At 35.0% G+C, this 15496-nt stretch overlaps 1 protein-coding gene across 1 annotated transcript; it reads right to left on the minus strand.

The window, feature by feature from the left end:
• Positions 1-2148: 2148 nt before the first annotated feature.
• LOC144710736 (protein disulfide-isomerase-like) lies at positions 2149-7439 on the minus strand. The gene is made up of 11 exons (XM_078584577.1): positions 7186-7439; positions 6596-6626; positions 6242-6529; positions 5973-6161; positions 5756-5875; positions 5520-5657; positions 5307-5426; positions 4384-4501; positions 3989-4101; positions 3264-3511; positions 2149-2361 (listed from the first exon to the last, which is right to left on the minus strand). Exons 1-10 carry the CDS (start codon positions 7410-7412, stop codon positions 3272-3274), a joined length of 1584 nt encoding a protein of 527 aa, XP_078440703.1. The 5' UTR covers positions 7413-7439; the 3' UTR covers positions 2149-2361; positions 3264-3271.
• Positions 7440-15496: the final 8057 nt, after the last annotated feature.

Consider the following 15496-nt stretch of genomic DNA (forward strand, 5'->3'; position numbering starts at 1 on the left):
CACTCATTTTAGTCTCTGATTTCTCAAAGTAGCAAATTGTATTCAAGATTTGCTAATTGAGGACATCTCTGCCATTTCAAATTAATGAGGATAAAACAAAAATATAATAAAAAATCTTCTTAACATTCTAAATCCGTGAGAAATAAATCAAATAAAAATGCAAAACACTAGAAAAAATTATCTTAGGGTTTCTAGTCCATAAGAAATTTGGATAAATCCTTATAAAAAGATTGGTAATAACAATTGAGATCAATTTTCTTCTCCAAATCATGTCTAATTCACTAAAAAATTCAAAAAAATTATTCAAGCTGAGGTAAGACTTTGGGTTAAGTGAAGCATGATTAACGAGAAACTTTTGATCTAGATTTTAATCATACTCACATCCTAAAAATCTAAGATCAGTTGAACAATTAAACAATATAGTAAGGGGATTAGTTAGTAATTATTATCAAGAAGTGCTAACTAATCATCAATCAGTTAAAGCTGAGTAAAAATTTTATATCTGTTAAATCTAGAGTGCTAATCCCTAATCAGAGAAGTCTTGAATTTCCCGATCTCCTCCCTAGGGTTGTACCCCTTACTTTAGCACTAAGGGATAAATAAATTTTATTGATTAAGTTCAGAAAACCCTTAAATAACGACATATAAACACACATTTTTGAACTTATCAAAGAAACAGAGAGAGAATTAGAGAGAGAGTTAAAGGAAGAAAGAGAGGGAGAATTAGAGAGAAAGAGGAAGAGAAAATCAGAGAGAGAGAGAGAAGGAGAGAATTATAGAGAGAGAGAGAGAGAAAAAAAAGGAGAAAATCAGAGAGAGAGAGAGGAGAGAATTATAGAGAGAGAGAGAGAGAGAAAAAAAAAAAAAAAAAAAAAAAAAAGAGAAAATCAGAGAGAGAGAAAGAAAATCAGAGAGAAAGAGATAGAGATAGAGAGAGAGAGAGAGAATTAGAGATAGAGAGAGAGAGAATTAGAGAGAGAAAGAGAGGGAGAATTAGAGGGGGAGAACTAGAGAGAGAATTAGAGAGAAGGAGAATTAGAGGGAGAATTAGAGAGGGACAAATAGAGGGAGAATTAGAGAGAGAGATCTAGAGAGAGAATAAGAGAGAGGGAGAGAACTAGAGGAGAGTGAAAGAGAGAATTAGAGAGAGGGAGAGAATTAGAGGAGTGTGAAAGATAGAATTAGAGAGAGAGAGAGAACTAGAGAGAGAATTAGAGAGAGGGAGAGAATTAGAGGAGAATGAAAGAGAGAATTAGAGAGAGAAAGAGAGGGTGAATTAAAGAGATGGAGAAAGAGCAAGTGAAGGAGAGAAATAGAGTAAGAGAGGGAGAGTTAGAGAGAGATAATCAGAGATTTAGAGAGAGAGAGAGAGAGAAAAAAAAAGAGAATAAGAGAGAGGGAAATAGCTAATCAGAGAATTAAAGAGAGAAAAAGAGAGAATTGGAGAGAAATAAATAGAGAGAGATAAAGAGAATTGGAGAGAAATAGAGAATTAGAGAAAGAGAGAGATATAGAGAGAGAGAGAATTTGAAAAAGAGAGAGATAGAGCGAGAGATCGAGAGAGAGAATTAGAGAAAGAGAGAGAGAAATACAGAATTAGAGAGAGATAGAAAGATTTAGAGGGAGAGAGAGATAGAGAGAGAGAATCAGAGAAAGAGAGAGAAATACATAATTAGAGAGAGATAGAGAGATTTAGAGGGAGAGAGAGAGATAGAGAGAGAGAATCAGAGAGACAGAGAGATAGAGAGATTTAGAGGGAGAGAGAGATAGAGAGAGAGAGAGAATCAGAGAGACAGAGAGAGATAGAGAATTAGAGAGGGAGAGAGAGATAATTCGAGAGCGATAGAGAGTATTAGGGAGGGAGAGATAGATAATCAGGGAGAGAGATTAAGGGGGAGAGAAATAGAGAGAGAAATACAGAGAACTAGGGAGAGAGAGAAAGAGAGAATTAGAGAGAATCAGAGAGAGAAACACAGTGAATTAGGGAGAGATAATAGAGAGAATTAGAGAGAGAAATACAGACAATTAGGGAGAAAGAGAGAATTAGAGAGAAATACAGTGAATTAGGGAGAGAGAATTAGAGAGAGAAATACAGTGAATTAGGGAGAGAGAATTAGAGAGAGAAATACAGTGAATTAGGGAGAGAGCTGAGATAACAAGAGAGTTCTTTACTAATCCCAAAGGAGTTAAACAAGAGAATAATCTAGCAGAGGCAGCTTTAAAAAAAAACCAAAAGAGGAAAAAGGTTGAAGAAAGAGGGGGGGGGAGACCACTTGAGATGAATCTTCTCAAGCAGTCTTTTATTTCTCTCTCTTGATCATGCCCATCCGGTCTCGTCTCCTACCGACTCCATTACAAATCCTGCAACACCCGCCATCCTCCGTCAACGAGGCGCCCGAAAACGAGGAGAGAGAGATAACAAGTAGACGATATTCCTCTACTTGGAGAACACAAGGTATAGAGAGAGGGATGGTCACAGTTATAGAAAGAGAGATAGATAAACATAGATGAGAAGAATTGGAGAGAGAGAGAGAGAGATAGAGACAGAAGGATGCGGAAATGACACATTATATGAGAGAGATATGACCAGATGAACTCAGCTGAAAGAAATGTAGAGAGAGAGAGAGAGAAAGAGTACAAAAATATAAACATATTTAGAGAGAGAAAGAGTGCCAAAAAAGTGAAATTTCAAGGAAATGCAAAGGTGGATGGAAAATTAGCAGATTGAAATGTGCACAAATACATACATATATATATATATATATATCAATGACCAGATGAACTCAGCTGGAAGAAATGTAGAGAGAGAGAGAGAGCATAAAAACGCAGAATTCCCAGAAAAGTGTACAAAAATATAAACATATTTAGAGTGAGAAAGAGTGCTAAAAAAGTGAAATTTCAAGAAAATGCAAGGGTGGCTGAAACATTAGCAGACTGAAATGTGCACAAATACATATACATACATATATATATATCACAATGACCAGATGAACTCAGCTGAAAGAAATGTAGAGAGAGAGAGAGAGCATAAAAATATAAACATAAACATATTTAGAGAGAGAAAGAGTGCCAAAAAAGTGAAATTTCAAGGATTTGCAAGTGTGGATGAAACATTAGCAAACTGAAATGTGCACAAATACAAATATATATTAAACAGTGAGCCCAATTTCTAGAAATGGCAAGATGGGATTAAAACATTAGAGAAAACAAACATGCCAATAAATATCTAGAGAGAGAAAGAGAGGGGTAGTCTATTTTTTTACCTCTTCAGTTAGAGCTCGTCTTTTACGGGTGTAGGTTCTGGACGCGCTGTCTTATCGGCGTCCGTGGCAGTTGCCGTGGTGGCGGCCGAGGAAGACTGCGGGTCCTTGTTCTTGTTGATGAATTCAATGATGTCCTCCTTGGCCCGCCCGCCCTCGTACGGGATCACCTTCCCGCTCGCCGTCCGGAAGTACAGCGTCGGATACCCGGGCACCTCGAACTCCGGCGGCACGTCGTTGGCCGTGGCGTCCTGGTCAACACACGCCGAGACGAATCAGCAAACCTCACCTTTGACTTTTTCCGCGTGGAAGCTGCAGAAGCCGACACGTGGCTAAGGAGACGGCGTAATTTGCTGACGGGAGCAGTGAAATTATTTTCAAAAAGGAGATGGGTGAACAAGAAATTTGATTTAACTTCAATTTAGAACTCGACCCGGAATAGGGAAACTTTAAACTCGACAGAGCGACGTGTCCAAGAAGGAAAAGAGGGCGAAGAAAGTCAACGGTAAATCTTAAAGGGTCAACGAGGTTGACCAAGAGACAGAAAGTCGACAGTCAAAAAATGGAATGGGAATTAGAGAAAATAAAGAAAAACTAAAAAAGAAAAGAAGGTTGATGGTTGAGAAAATGAAAAAAGGGAATGAGACAAAATACACATTAAAACAAGGGTAAAGAAAGTTAATGTTCAAGAAAAAAGAAAAAAATTAAAAAAAAATTTAAAAATTTACCATTTTGGCGATCACCACATCGGTGTCGTCCTGGAGAGCGACCGCCGCCTCCGCAAGGATGGGTTCCAGGGTTTTGCAGTGGCCGCACCACGGAGCGTAAAACTCAAGCAGAACTGCCCAATTTTTAAAAAATATTAATAAAAAGATTTACAATTATAAATCTAGAATCATAACTGAAATATATATTTAATTTCCCCAGCATACGCTAAAACCAAGGTAAGGCATTTTGTTGCGAAAACAAAAAAGGTTAGATAATGTCAATGTCAAGAAACACTGACATATCTAATTTACTTAGTCCCCTTTCCAATTTCCATCGATATAATACTATTTTTCATGAATGTAATTTAATGCTACGAATCTAGCTCAATTAATATAATTTATTAATATGGACTCACCGTTTTTCCCAGAGTTGTAGAAAATGTCTTGAATGCTGTTGGTCACGACGACTTTGACGGGCTCGTCATTGACTTCTGGGATGGGCGCAGACTTGATGAACGGCTTAAGATTGCCCGCCTGCAGACAGACAAACATTAAGGATCTAGAGACCAATGCCGAACCTTATAAAAAATGCGAAAAAACTTATATCAACTGAATAAATAGGGGGAAAGATGATTATGATACATTTCAATAGATCTTCCAGATCAATGGCCTTAAGTTGAACATTACCCGAATTCTGCTTCTGTATTCTAAAAAAATATCTCTCATTCACATTTGAAATGTCATGATATGTTATAACTGGTGTCAACTTATACTAATTAATAATTAGGGGAAAAGATGATCACGATAAACTCCCATGAATTTTTAAGATCAACGGCCAAAAAGATACAACAGCAAATCAACATACATTATCTTTTAGTCCTGAACCTGACCATAATCCCAATTCTGCTGTTATAAAATTTTCTGAAGAAAAAGAGTACATGAAAACCATATTTAAAGTTAGAAATACCATGACCACGTTTGAGATGGTATGAATACGTGAAATTCATAAATAAAGAAAACGAAGATCAAGATGGAGTTCAATGAATATTCAAAGACCAATGACCTAGAATAGACATCAGCAAGTCAGAAACATGATCAGAATCCGATTCGCGTGATAAAAGAATACTCCCACATCTGCTGATATCAATGTTTTTGAAGAAATCGCTCATTCGTTTATGTTCGAAACCCACAAACTAACGTCTCAAATATCACGATTTATTATGAACTGATTCCTGAAGAACATGCTTCGAAAATCACTCTTAAAATAATGCGAGTTCATCAATAAAGTAAATAAAGCAATGCCATCGACATTAAGTATACTCTTTCAAAAAAAAATTACCAAATAGTCCTCCACCCAAGGGACGATCTCATCCGGCTTCACATTTCCTTTGAAGAACTTAGTTCTATCTTTGGCGTTAATAAGGATAACGGGCGCCAGGTCAAGCGAGAGACCGAAGTACTGTTCATAAATTCATTTAGTCTTAGATAATTGGATGACGGAGAGATTAGCAGAAAGATTTAAAAAACAAGGGGTTTTTGAGATTAAAATCACCTCAAAAGCGCCGTCGCTGGCCTCAAGATCGCCAAGCAAAGAGATAACCTCTCCTTTCTTGCTGATCTCTGCAGCATTGCGAAACGCAGACTTGTATTCCTCAATATTCTCGGCGCTGAAATTCACAAACAGCAACGCCTGCATTTTCCCATAATTTCATCACGACTTTGCATCAAATCTGGTCGAAGATTGGCAAGAGGGAGATAAAACATGAATTTGTTTTGAAATAAAATTACCTTGGTATTATCAAGGTTGAAGTATTTGATGACCAGAGGGTGAGTTGCAGGATCTTTGGTCAGCACAGTAATCAGAGGCTTACTGGTGTCATCAATGAACTTCTCCAGAGTCTTAAAATCCTGCACAAGAAATAAACAAAATTGAAAAAAAATTCATGAATTGGGTGAGAGTTTCTAATATAAATAAAATGAAAAGTAAGAGTAAACTAGAGGATACCTCCGTGTCAACAAAGAGTTCATCATAGGGCTTAAAGAGTCTAACGACGGGTCCCTTAACATTAGATTCCCCTTTGGGCAAGTTCTTCGCGTCAAGGGTATGGCCAAAATCGTACTGAGACCGCGATTTCTCTGCCACGTCGATGAAGCTATCGAATTCCTCACCCGAAAATTTGGGGAAAACACCAATCTGCACCAGAAATTCTCATAATACCCTCTTTGAGAATGAATTCGAGCAAGAAATTTAGAGGAAAAAAATTCCCAACTCACGATGTAAATCTTCTTGTCGTCGAAGGTTGCTGTAACATCTTCAGAAGATTTGATTTCAATTGATGGAGGGCCCATCAGTTTCTTCAAATGCTCAACGATGCCGTCGGCTTCGCGGGGGCCTTGGTAATCTGAGACTGTGGCTCCCTTTTTCTTGAATACTTTGAGCGTGGGGAAACCACCGATGTTGTATTCGGTGGCAAGGTCTTTGTTGCTCTCGTCGCTGGCATCAACCTTTGCAAGAACGATCGGAGGATCGTGCTCGCTCAGAATAGCCGCAGCCTTCTCATACTGCATTCCAAAACAGACAGATCAGATCGACTAAAAACTTGGAATAATTTCTCTAATTCGCAGTACCTCGGGGGCGAGTTGTTTGCAGTGTCCACACCTAGTATGAGCAGCAGGAGAGTAAGAACAATTAGCATTTGGAAAGAGGGATGCTTGAACCTTAACTAGGGCAAATCGAACGACAAAAAATTAAGAAAGCAGCAGTGAAGTTGAAAGAATTGTCAGTCAATCGAGCCGGCTAATGCAGCTAGAAGGAAATCCTCACAAATTTTGACAATACCTAGAAATTTTTTTGACATTACCACATAGATTTCAGATCTAAGTCTGCTAAGCACACCAGAACATCACGAATTTAGAAAAAAAAAATCACCAAAGTCAACTCACGATTCAGAAGCCGAGAAAATCAGGTATTGTCAAAATTTTCGTGATTTCCAAAACCTGATTCACACAGTACCTCACAAATTTCAGATCTAAGTCTGGTAAGCATACCAGAACATCACGAAATCAAAAACAAAATTTTTTTGCCAAAGTTAACTCACGACTCAGCAGCCGAGAAGCCAAGAAAACCAGGTATTGTCGAAAATTTCAGCAGAAACAACGAAATCCTAAATCAATAGCGGCGCAGGCAACAGTAAAGGGGAAAGCGAAGCAGTTCTAACCAAGGGGCGTAGAACTCCACAACGATGAAGTCGTGCTTGGCGATTGTCTCCTTGAGATTGGAATGGTCGAGGGTGAGCACAAAGGACGGTCCTTCCGGCTCAGAAACCTCATCCACCTCCTCAGCAACCTCTTCTACCGCTTCATCAGCTCGCGAAGAGATCGCGACCGAGCAAACAAGAAGATAAACTGCAGCAATCGCCAGCCATGATCGAACTCCTCTCGCCATCTTCGAGATTTCGACTAGTACAACTTCTGCAAGAACAAAGCACCGTTATATAGCCGGCATGATGATGAAGAAGACCAAATTTCAGTTCAATCCCTTAAAAGACTATTACTCCAAAAACAACGCCGTTCTTTTGATAATCGTATTTCAGTCCTGATTAATGAGTGTAGTGGACTTCTTTGGGAAGATTGAATTCTGTTCAAAGGGGTAATTCGATAAAATGTCAGTTGACTGGTATTTTACTATTTAATGGTTTTTTTATGATGTCATTGGATTTTTTTACAGCCGTCGGATCTGAGATCAACGGTTGTGATCGTCGATTTCTCGTTCTTATAGACCCGCGCCGATGGCTTATTTAAGAAATAAACAATATTCGTTTTTTAATAATCTAGGACTTATATTGAAGAGGAGATTGAGAAAATAGTAATATTTTTAATACAAAACATAGTTTCATCTAAGATTGAAAAGAAAGTTTTCCATGTTTTAAATGATTTTTTCTTGTTAAAATAATTGTAAATTAAGGAAGTATGGGCAATAACATTATAAAACATTCAATTGCCAAATTGCTAATTTAAAAATGTTTATATAGATAGTCATTTAGTATTTTTCTTGTTGTTGTCATCGGCTCATTCTGAATCGTCAGATATGATTTCAACGGTCCGGATCTTCGCTCCTGACCGGTGTTATCAGTGGTGTGGGAGGTTGGAAGCAGCGCCAGTACTAACTAGTAATTATTTCTTAATAATTGCTGATTGCCATTTTTTCAACCGTCGGATATGATTCTGACGGTGTTGATCTTCTAAGACCAAATAGAAGATAAATTAAAATTAAAATTTTAAATTATTCATTGTATTTAAATAATATGTCCGTAGAAAAGTATGGGCTATAAATTATGAAATACCCAATTTCCCAATGGGCTATATAAAAATGTTTATAAATATATACTTATATTCCCTTGATGTTGTCGTTGGATCGTTTAAAATCGTCCGATCTTAATTCAACGGTCAGGATCTTTGCGCAAGATCGTCGGATCGCGGCCTTGAAGCCGCCGAAGTTTAAAGCGCGTGGTGTGGGTGTTAAAGTCACCGCCGCTTTACTAACTCTGCTATTTTGGGAGGTTACGCTCACCGCGGTGACGGGACTCACTCTCGGCGACTCCGCCAAGTGGGGATAGCGGCGACCACACCCATTGATGTAGTCACATCGCATTTGCTCATCTACCCAACTGCAAAGTCAATGTTAGGTGATTATTAAATTATAGATGTGGGGATTTAATGGGACAGCATTAAACTTGAATTGTCAATAAATAAATTTAAAGGTCCAATATAAATCCATTTTTAATTGTATTTATGGAAATTGTTGGTTCATTGTAATGTTTGTGTGTAAGATTTATCTAATTTCTTTTATTTGAGAGTAGTGAACTTTTATTGTCAATTAGGGAAATCAAAAGGTTCAACTTTATTCCATTTTTTAAATGTATTGATGGAAATCGTTGGTTCTTTGTAGTGTCTGTGTATGAGATTTATCGAATACTTTTGATTTGAGAGTAGTGAACTTTTATTGTCAATTAGGGAAATCAAAAGGTTCATTTTTTCCATTTTTAAATTGTATTGATGGAAATTTTCGGCGCTTTTGTAGTGTTTGTGAATAAGATTTATCAGATATTTTCAAGTTGAGAGTACTGGAATTTTATTTTCAATTAGGGAAATCAAAATGTCCAACTTTATTACATTTTTTTACTGTGGTGATGGAAATTCTTGGTTCATTGTACTGTTTGTGTATAATATTTATCTAATAGTTTCAACTTGAGAGTAGTGGCATTTTATTTTCAATTAAGGAAATCAAAAGTTCCAAATTTATTCCATTTTCCAATTGCATTGATGGATATTATTTGGTGCTTTGTAGTGTTTGTAAATAATATTTATCTAATATTTTGAAGTTGAGAGTACTGGCATTTTCTCGTAAACCAGTGAAATCAAAAGGTTCAATTTTAATTCATTTTTAATTGTATTGGTTGGTATTCTTAAAATAGTTTGGTGTTTGTGTATCAGATTTGACTAATATTTGGATTTAAGAGAAATAGCCTTTTATTGTCAATTATAGAAATCAAAAGGTCCAACTTTATTCCACATTTAATTGTATCCATGGAAATTCTAAACCATTTTTGGTGTTGGTGTATCATATGTATTTAATATTTAGATTTGGGAGCAATTGACATTTTATGGTCAATCTATAAATCAAAAAAATTAACTTAATTCCATTTTTATTTGTATGATTGGGCATTGTTTGTAGTGCTTAGGTATCAAATTCATTTAATGTATTGAAAGGAAGCAGTGGCACAACATAGTCAATCAAGAAATCAAAAAGATACAACTTTATTCCATTTTTTAATTGTACTCGTGAAATTTTTGTGTATCAGATTTGTGTAATGTTTGGAGCCAAAATAGTGAAAAGTTACAGTCAATCCAAAGGTCCAACTCAATTCCAATTTTTAGTCCCATAAGTGAACATTGTTGGCTTTTTGTAGTTTTTGTGTATCAAATTTATATAATAGTTTGACTTTAGAGCAATGTCATTTTATTGCCAATTGATAAATCTAATTTCCAATTTGAATCCACTTTCATTAATCTAATTTTATAGTGTTTGCGCATAATATTTATCTCATATTTTTTACACAAAGTAGTGAAGCATTATAGTCAATCAAGAAACTATAAGGACCAACTCGATTCTAAATTTTAATTGTATTGAATTAAATAGCTTGGTTTTTGCACTGTCTATGTAACAGATTCATCCAATATTTGGAGGAAAATTAGTGAGGCATTATTCTCAATCAAGAAATCAAAATAATCAACCCGATTCCTTTTTTGATTGTATCAATGAAAGTGTTGGGTTTTTTCTGTGTTGTGTATCAGAATTATCCAATCATGGGAGGCAAAGTGATAACACAAAAAATAAGGCTAGTTTGGAGAAATTTACACTTTTATGCATTAAAATGGTTGTGGACCTAATCATATTTTTAAGGACTTTTACACCATCACATCCTGATAAAGAATAAATTTTAATGGATTTTTGGAACTCATATTCAGAGAGATGAAATTTTTAAGTCAAAATATATATTAATTATATTTTATGATTTAGTATTTATATAAGAATGATTTATTAATCTACCTTTTGGTTTGAGTATGCGCCCTCCACGTGTTGCCATTCAATTCGTCGAATACCAACTTATCATGAGTATCCGTAATGATCAGCTGATTTAATCATTGCAAAAGCCTCAATTATGACATCACGAATCGCAATGCCATAATGCGTCAATCACTACTTGACAATCTCTCTTTTTTTTTGCTAGGGCGACATGGAGCAGAAGGAAAAAATGTGATTTTAATCACAATAAATACTAAGCGATAATCAAGAGAGAAAAGAATAAAAAGATAAAAGAGAAGTCAACAATTGTGACACACGGAAATGCATGCCATGTCAAGTAATGGTGAGGGAATATTTCCCTTTTCTTTATGCGAATGACTCATGATAGCACGTCATTTGCTAGAAAAAAGTGAAAGGGGGGAATCTAGTTACGTGGCAATGCGGCGCCACCTCGTGCAATGATTAAAAAATAAATAAATCTACTTTTTTTGTCTTTTCCTCTGTGTAAGTAAACGCGGATTTCCTGGAGCACCCGATTGTGGAAGACTAGGCAATCACGCCAATGATTAAATAGCTGACAATTGGATGACTTAATTACAAAAAAAGGAAGCGCTAGTACTGGGATGAGGGGAGAGAACAAATGGACAACTAGGATTCTCCAACTTCAAGGCGCAATATATCTGACAATCTAGAGGTCTGCTTGAGCTGAAATTTCTAGAGTTGGTTTGTCTTCGTCCCTATTTCCATCTATACCCTCTGATATAGATGGAGGTGTGGATCATTGTTCAAATCATTTTTAAACTTGGTTTCTACTCATGTGGGTTGATTCAAAGATAACAAGCTTTTTAGATCCATTAAGGGTGTTATTGGTTGATAGGCTCAAAAATTACGTTTATATATGTTGTTATTTAGGGATTTTTCGAGCTTAATCACTAAAATTTTTATGTCCCTGAATGTGTAAGTAAGAGGTCGAACCCTAGGGAGGTGATAGGAAATAATCAATTTTGTTTCTAATTAGGGTTTTGAACTTGAAATCTAAATGAACTGATGCTTTAATTTCTTATTTGAATGCTAGTACTTGTGAATTTTTACTAACATTTTATCCTCTTGAAGTTAAGTGATTTTGATAATTCTCTGTTATTGATTAACAGAGATTTCAAATCACTTAACCTTATATTTTTATTTGATTTAAAGTCTTTGATTGTTTAGGTTATATAAATTTTTTTGTTCTTTTTAATGAATTTCAGATCTATTTCTAAAATAGGTTTGACTCCATTTTAGTGTATTTCTTTAATTAGTTTTATTTATCAGGTGCTTTGCTATTTTTAAAGAATAAAAGAACTAATGCTTATGCTATTATTAAGAGAATTTTTTATATATTTTTATTTTATACCGAGTAATCCGAAATTGTGTAAATATCCTCAAATAGCAAATCGTGAATACGAGTCACGATTTGCTTATTCAAGGAGCACGGTGTCGTGAATTCTATTCACGATTTTTATGCAACTCAATAGGCAAGTATGTTCGATATTGCAAGTCTATAATCGATTAAGAACGTATGATTTTAAAATGAACTGAAATCTACAAATAAGACGATTTATTTCACAAATAAAAGAAACGACGAATGTGAACGAAATCGAAAATTTGAGAATACTAAAGTGCAAAATGAAATGTAAAAATGCATCCTAAGTCAGCCTAGAGATACCAGAAACACTCAGAGTCTCGATAGGGCTTGATTCCGCGCAACGCATGCCCATAAATTTCAAGAAATTTGGCTTGAATGAGCTGGAAATTGCGGCGCCGGATCTGCAGAATCCATCTTCGAATTAGGCTCCAAATTGCTCGGGCTGATTCCTGAGTCTTGAAGGAGGCTAAGCGACCATTCCTTCAGCTTGAAAAATCAAGAATGATCTGAAATCTTCACATTTCTTCCTATTTATCGCCGCAGAATCGGAAGAACAGCATCTTCCGATTATGTTAGAACTTCTATCTGATTCGCGTCGTATGGTGGGCGTACGACGCGATGCCACTGGCTCGTTGAGCCTTCCCGTGTCTTCTTTCTGTGCGCGACACGCACGGGATCGGGCACGTGCGTGTCACACACGGAAAGCTGTGGCTCTTCCTTCTGATTAGCTCGCACGGCGCTGCGTGCGGATCGCCTCGTTCGTGAGCCTTGCGCTCATAAGCATAGTTAGAGCCGAAAACTGGCCCAATAAGGGCCAGTCTATTTAAAAAAAACATTTGTAAAAGAAATACTTTGAAATAAAATGAAAGAAAAAGGTTAATAATGCGAAAAGATGTCCTAATAGCGTCTAAAATAAGTTTTATTGTTTTTATTTTATTTGATTTATAGAAATAGGTCAATTTAAAAGCATTTAAATCCTTAGAATGATGATTTAAAAACCATTAAAAATGTCCAAATTGACCTAATTATTTGTCAAATACATCATTTACTTTGAAATTTAAGGAAATTCTTGTTTTAAGCTAAAATCATGATAACATGCATTAAAAATTAATATTTTTACGCAATAAAATCCTAAAAATATGAAAAAATTAGCTCTCTATGAGATCCTATTTTCATGTTATCATTGGGACTCTGTGTGTGTTGAAAGACAACATCGACGAGAGGAAACTTATTGGCACTCATAAATCGCTGTGATGCTGGTGGAATGTAAGGATCTATGGTAATCATCTTCGTCTTACATTTTTCTTTCTCCACATTGTCGGCAGCTTAGTTCATTTTCACAACACATCTTGCCATTCCAGCTCATTCATACCTTATCCAAATCATGTCTTACCACCTTCACATCATCATTATTTCATTATCGCATTCACTCAATCTTCTCAAACCTGAATTATCACTATCTACTAACTACTCTCCTTGACTTAATATCACTATATTACCTCATATTTTCTAGTCACTTTATTTTGCATTTACTAATTATCTTTTATCATCTCAATAATTTGCATATTAAGAATATTAAATCCTTAATCACTGTTCCCTGTGGGGACGATTCATACTCACCACTAACTAAGATTACTAAGTGAGCATAAGTTTATATTTTCATTGAATAATCTCAAAAATAATACCAACAACAAGTTTAAACCTTAATTTTGAGATACTCACAAAGCAATTAGACATTTTTACCAATCAAGAAATCAAGACGATCAAAGTGATTCATTGTTTTATAATCAATGAAAGTTGTTGGTGTTTTGTAGCATTTATGTATCAGATTATCTACTGTTTGGCGGCAAAACAACGATCTGTTATTGTTTGTCAATAAAATGGAAATTAAAACTGGACTCCAATTATGATTTGATTAATGTAAATTGATTATATTTTGTAGTGTTTATGCATGAAATTTATCTAATGTTTGGAGGAAAAGCAGTGAGGCAATATAGTAAATCAAAAGATCCAAAGGATCAAATTGATTCCATTTTTTAATTGTATTGATGTAAATGTTTGGTTTTGTGTGTTCTCTGCGTATCACATTATCTAATGTTTGGAGGCGAAGTAGTGAGTCATTATACTAAAACAAGAAATTGTACGGTACGACTTGATTCCAATTTTCAATTGTATTTATGTAAATTCTTAATCTTTTGTAGTGTTTGTATATCATATTTATATAATGTTTGGCCGTGAAACAGTGAGGCATTAATCTCAAAAAATTATATATTTTTGTGGTTCAAACGTTAGTAATGTATTGTTTTTCTGTTGATGCTTGGTTCCTGGTTGGGATTATGGGTCATGTAATTAAATTATTTAAAGTTATATATGTTGATTTACTATCATAAACTGCATATTGTTTCTTCAGATTTTTATGAGCTATTAAACTCTAAAAAATTCTGTAAGATTTGTGCATGAAAAACAATACACTAAATTTTTTTCATAACCACCTAAAGTTCTTAATTTATACCCCATTGAAGACACGTGAATAAGTGGGAAATATGCCCAATGATGATTATTTATTCATCCAATAATTAATGATGTACTTGGCTGTCATGAAGATTATTGGTTGAGATGATGGTTAATGTAATCCGATATTTTAAAGTAATCCCCTTATTAACAACAAAAAGTTCTCTTAGTTAATGTGATTAGAAGATTGATGGAAACTTTGTGCATGAAATCAGGGCAATTAAGTTCTCTTAATTACCTAAATTTTGCCAATTGATCTTTGCAACAGGTTTTTCAAGCTATGTTAACATAAGTTTGATCACCTGATTAAAAAATACCTTCTACATAAAAACATATATAGTGTATTTGGTGTGTAGATAGTTTGTTCTTAGATGGGTTCATGGATCGTGTCATTTCCTTTTTATAATTTATTAAATTTAACTAAAAAACAATTCTTGATTGGCTAACAAAGACTTAAGTGAATTATATTGATCAAAAGATTTTTTCAAGGTTAATGCATGAAAGGCGATGCACTCTATTAATCACAACTGCATATGATTATTTTATCTCTGCGGAAAATCAAAAAACTTGGTCTCCAGTCAATTAATAAGAAATGTGTTCAGATGAGTATCATATACATAAAAACATGATAATCAGCAGAAAATTCCTAATGCTCTGTAAGAAATTAGGGATATTGAATTATCGGGGATATTGTCTTCCAAGAAACATGCTATCATTACTAGGCTAACTTCAACTGAGATGAATGCATTTAAAGATTATAATTCCATTTGTTATACTTTTCATCAAACTCGCATTCAAATCATTAAATTGTTAGTCAAGTCATGAAACCACAAGTGTTTATGTTAACAACAATTGAGATAAGTGTATTTCAAGATTATAACTCCATTTGTAATACTTTTCATCAAGAGAGATAAGTGTATTTGAAACATTAAATTGTTAGCCGAGTCATGAAACCACATGTTTATGTTAACTACAATCGCGATAAGTGTATTTCAAGATTATAACTCCATTTGTAATACTTTTCATC

The sequence above is a fragment of the Wolffia australiana genome, chromosome 12, assembly GCF_029677425.1.
Source record: "Wolffia australiana isolate 7733 chromosome 12, ASM2967742v1".
Taxonomy (NCBI): Eukaryota; Viridiplantae; Streptophyta; class Magnoliopsida; order Alismatales; family Araceae; genus Wolffia; species Wolffia australiana.

Bases quoted from the DNA above. Each gene is read 5' to 3' on its own strand.
- LOC144710736 (XM_078584577.1), bottom strand. From the start codon at position 7,412: ATGGCGAGAGGAGTTCGATCATGGCTGGCGATTGCTGCAGTTTATCTT. The intron at 6,627-7,185 runs GTTAGAACTGCT...TGCTCATACTAG, and splicing joins GTGGAGTTCTACGCCCCTTG to GTGTGGACACTGCAAACAAC. The intron at 5,876-5,972 runs GTATCCTCTAGT...TTTCTTGTGCAG, and splicing joins AACTCTTTGTTGACACGGAG to GATTTTAAGACTCTGGAGAA.